The sequence below is a fragment of the Cricetulus griseus genome (genome assembly GCF_003668045.3).
Source record: "Cricetulus griseus strain 17A/GY chromosome 1 unlocalized genomic scaffold, alternate assembly CriGri-PICRH-1.0 chr1_0, whole genome shotgun sequence".
NCBI classification, from domain to species: domain Eukaryota; kingdom Metazoa; phylum Chordata; class Mammalia; order Rodentia; family Cricetidae; genus Cricetulus; species Cricetulus griseus.
In genome coordinates, this window is record NW_023276806.1 from 63520671 (window position 1) to 63525552 (window position 4882).

The 4882-nt window shown below is 40.5% G+C and overlaps 1 protein-coding gene across 1 annotated transcript; it reads right to left on the reverse strand.

Annotated features, from left to right (window-relative positions):
- Positions 1 to 216: 216 nt before the first annotated feature.
- Positions 217 to 462, reverse strand: LOC100754363 (small proline-rich protein 2F-like). Its single transcript, XM_027392873.1, has one exon. The coding sequence runs from the start codon at positions 460 to 462 to the stop codon at positions 217 to 219; it is 246 nt and encodes an 81-aa protein (XP_027248674.1).
- Between the last annotated feature and the right edge of the window lie 4420 nt (positions 463 to 4882).

Sequence of the window (4882 nt, forward strand, 5' to 3'; positions counted from 1 at the left end):
AGGATCATTCTCAGTGGGCCATTGACAGAAGAAGCAGCACAACCTCAGGGGAATGCCTTCCCTATCAGGGTACATGACAGACACATGGAGGGTGAAGGCTGGAGAAGAATCTTCTGCATTCAGGACAGGCTTTGAGGGTAAGATGGAGGTGTTGCTACGGTAGTAGGTGAGATGGATTTCCTTCTCTCCTCTTGGCCCTGGTGAATGTTGAAGCACTCACTTGCTCTTGGGTGGGCACATCTGCTGCCAGGGTGGAGGAGGTTGCACAGGAGGCCATTTCTGCTGGCATGGCTGAGGGGGGCATGGCTCAGGGCTCTCAGGAGGAGGACAAGGCTCAGGGCACTGAGGAGGAGGACAAGGCTCAGGGCACCGAGAAGGAGGACAAGGCTCTGGGCACTTTGGGGGTGGGCACACAGGAGGAGGCTGGCAGGGCTGCTTGCACTGCTGCTGTTGGTAAGACATCGTGATCAAGTCTCAGGATCTGAAAGACATCACAAGAGAGTGTTCAGGGATGATCCACACAGCGAAGACTGATGGAGACATGGAACGTTAGATTCATTTCTCGTTCCAAGCATGCACATATTCCAGAACTTCTGTTTTAGGACAGCGTGGCTTTTCCTTTCCTGTCAGCAATCTGTGTGATTAGACTTGGGAGTATCCATTTGTTTCATTCATTTTTCCAGGACAAAATATTTTCTTCCCATGAAACAAGCATGGCTATTGTCACACAGAAATATTCTTGAGACAAAAAGTCTGAAGTTCTGGAACCCTAAAGTCTGAGAACCCATCCTTTTCTCCCTTGTCACTGTGACATCCCAGCAGTTTGTCTGTTTTAGTAGAGGACAGCTCAGGAAACCCAGATTCTAATACTTACTAAGGGATACGCCTATGAAAAGACAACAAAAGATGCATATGAAACAGAAATATACTGTGTTCAACTTAATTTCAAGTAAGAGGAAATTCCACCACACAGCACCTAACACGTGATTGCAGCATAAAAGAAGACCATAACGACAGACCAACTCAAGAAATGACACTCACCAGGTTCTCCAAATTAGTGCAGGACTTGAGTACCAGGAGTCTGTAGTCATGCAGTCAAGGACCTCTTTATAGGACTGGCTGCCCAGCCCAGTTGAAGTAGAGCTGAATGTCAGTGGGCAGGTCCAAGAATTTCCCAAGAAAATTGCAAATGTATTCATAACAAGCTAGACTGGGAGTCTGTAAAATAGGAAATGTCCTCTTCCTGGACATCATCACTGTAGAGTGCTGTGACTCAGTGGGTCATTCTGTCTTTTCAGTTTCAGCAAGGCCATCCTCATTGTCTGAGTTCCCTTTCTTGATTGAAGACAATATTTCTTTTCCCTCTTACCACTCTCTTGTGTCCTCTTGTTCCTACTTCAGCTCAATGATATTCTTTGGTGCCTTGGAGATTTATATTCCTGGTTTCTAGGTAGGATTTTCCTGTGTGTTGAAAGTATACTGAGTCTGTCATATACAATACATGTGCTCACTCTCTCACATGAACAGACAGACAGACAGACAGACAGACAGAAAGACTCAGAGACAGATAAACAGAGCATCAGTATTACATATTTATCTACCACATATCTACATTTGTCACTTCCGAATTTTCTAATGCTTATATATGAATTATTGTTGCATGAAATCTGACAATGAATTGAATTGGGTGATTTGTAATTCATGACTGACACTTGAACATTTTGAGGGAGTCCACAGCGCTGGGCATTTCAAGAGAGTACAAGACTGAGAGACTTTGAGAGTAGACAAGGTTCTGGGCACTTTGGAGGTGGGCACATGGAAGGAGGCTGGTAGGGCTGTTTGCACTGCTGCTATTGGTAAGACATTGTGCTGAAATCTAATATCAGAAAGAAACTGTATGACAATTCTCACAAGAGATGATTCCCACATAGAAAGAATATGGAATATCAGAACTATTCCTGAACCCCAACTCCTCCTCAAGTCTTCCTGACTTTCCCTTTTGTATTGCCATTTTGTTCATTAACCTAGAAGCCTTTCTTACACTTGGCATTCTTTGTGAGAAAACACCTATTGTCAAAGGACCATGTAATAGTACTTGCAGAAAACAGAAAGGCATCTAAAGCTGGAATTCTGAAACATTGAGTTATCTAACTAGTGACATTAACTGATGCCATTGTAATCACTTTTCATGTCTCAGTATGTTTACTATAGTATAAAACAAAGCCCAGAAGAATCTAAAAATCTAGAACCTCATAAGAGAGAGAACATAGAATTTTAGAAAAAAGAAAAATACTCTCTTTGATCCTGGAATTGCTTTCAATTTGGAGGAGACAGAATAGAACAAGGAAGATGAAACAAAGCCATTAACTCATAATAGCTCTGGTATGAGAAGCACACAGGACTGAATCAATCTCAGTGGAGCATGTCTGCTTCCTGTGACTCTCAATGCCTTTAACAGTAAGGAAGGGTTTAGCGGAGAATGCCATTGTCCATGTCCCCTGAGGGAAATCATCACCATACAGCTGAGGCCATGTGCCAAGAAATGTACAGCAGTGGGTGGCTCATTACGTTTAGTACAGCTCACTTTTTACAAGACATATGATAATTACATAATTTTCAAAATATTCTCAGTACTGGCACCAGAGTCAGGGCACCTGAATCTCTTCCCAGGCTGAAACACTCAAGATAAGGTCCTTCAACTGAAGCTCCATGAACAGCAGCCACAGATGAACAGGACCCACAGCAAGATCTATCCAAGTATGAACCTGCAAGACCAGAGACATATAACACATCTGTGTATACACACATGAGAAATCACACATGGGCCTTTGAGCTAACGCATATTTATGTTTCATTGTTGCATGAAAGTTGACAAAATGAATTAAACATTGATTCTCTTAATTTTAAGATCTTTTAAGGTCATTAGACTCTGAGTTCAACCTGAATATTTTATTCCTGATTTTCTAAGCATATTTTAGTGAGTCAGAAGACAAGACTAAATATAAAGTTCAAATATTTTCCTAGTTCTTCATTTAATTCAATATTTAATAATGATATAACCTAAACCATTAATGAAAGAGTCCTGAAAAAAAACAAGATTTTACATTAACAAATGATAAAACAAATTAACAAATGATAAAAAAAATAAGCAACCCATGTAGGCCTCACATTCCATGGCTGGAATCCATTACCAACACATTCCTACATTTAACAATGATTTGTTTGTTTGATTGTGTTATGATGTTGTCATGCTGGAGATGATGGTCATAGAAATGGTGATGGACATAGATGTGGTGCTCTTAGTGTGTATTTAGGGTGGCAATAATTTAAGGAAGCAGTGATAGCTGGTGTTACAGCTTGTAGTGCTTGTGATATGGAATTGGTTATGATGATGGCATATTACAGATGGAAATGGGGATGGTAGTGAGAACTGTTGTATCAGGAACTTCTAAACTATCATTTTGCTCTAGTTATTAGGTGTGTTAAATTGTGCCAATCAAATGTCATGCGTTAGTTCAAAGGGAACAAAGTCAAGACTTCAGCAAACTCAGTAGTTTCTACAAGTAACAGTACCAAGAACTGTACAACATCTTTACCTATTCGAGAACTGAAAACCAAACCTACACCATTCTACCCATGTAAGAATGAGTACCATCAAAATAAAAGCACCAAGTTCCAGCAGAGCAAAGGAGGAAAAGAACAGAAACTGACAAACTGTGAGACAGTAGAATAACCCATCAAATATGGAAAAGAATGTGTGGTTTCCTCCAAAGACTAAACTAAAGCAGAACTTCCATATGATTGAGCAGCATCACATGGGTCCTAATGAAAAGAAGTCATTGGTATTCCTGCATTATCATCTATATTTCAGAACTACTCCTAATATTAAATTATTTTAAATAGTGTATACTTAGTCTAGCTGAACACTAGTGAACTAATAATGGGTTAAGAAAATATGACGCTTGTGTTACTACAGTTATGATCAGTCATAAGTAACAATGATTTCATTTCCTTTACAGGCTGACTGAAGCTGCATATCATCATGTTAAGAAAAATAGGGGGGTAGGGCAGGAGGGTAGGGAGAGGGAACTGGGATTGGCATGGAAAACAATCTTGTTTCTAATTCAAATTAAAAAAGAAAAATAAATACCCTAATAAATGCAAGGTTGGCAAGGATGTTTCAAATATTGAAGGAGAAAACCGTGGTAAGGATAGGTTGATGCAGATGTGAAAGTACCATGTCAGATGAGGAGGATGAGTGAGAGCAAACTGCATGAATGTCGACTGAGAACACATGCTAGAAGTGGTCCATGCATTGTGATGTAATTTTAAGTTAGCATGTGATAAAGGAGAGTTTGTAGTCATACAAAATGAAACAATGTGTCTCTCAAGCACACAGACACTAAATAATCTCTGTTATGACCCAAAATTCAGTTGAAAACTGATTACAGCAGAATGACCTGGGGCTCAAAAATTAAAAATAAAGAAAAAGGAGTATGTTGTGAATACTATCAACCAGATTGCATTTTATTCAGGAGTGACACCACAGTGGAAACACCCCAGCAAAGGTGATTGAAAGTTTTAGACACATCCTCTGAGTGCACAAGGTGGAAAGCTCCTGATCTTCCCTCTGAGAATCCAGGACACTGAACCAGTGAGGAAGGATCACTCTCAGTAGCCCCTTGACAGCAGAAGCAGAACAAGCTCAGGGGAATGCTTTCCAGATCAGGGTGACCACAGACACCCTGGAGAAAGTGAAAAGTGGAGGATGGAGATTCTTCTGCATCCATGATAGGCTTTGAAGTGAAGACAGAAGTGTTTCTATGGAAGTGGGGAAGATGGGTTTCCTTCTCTTCTCTTGGTCCAAATGAGTGTTGAAGCA

Coding starts and splice junctions, on each gene's coding strand:
- LOC100754363 (XM_027392873.1), bottom strand. CDS start 462: ATGTCTTACCAACAGCAGCAGTGCAAGCAGCCCTGCCAGCCTCCTCCT.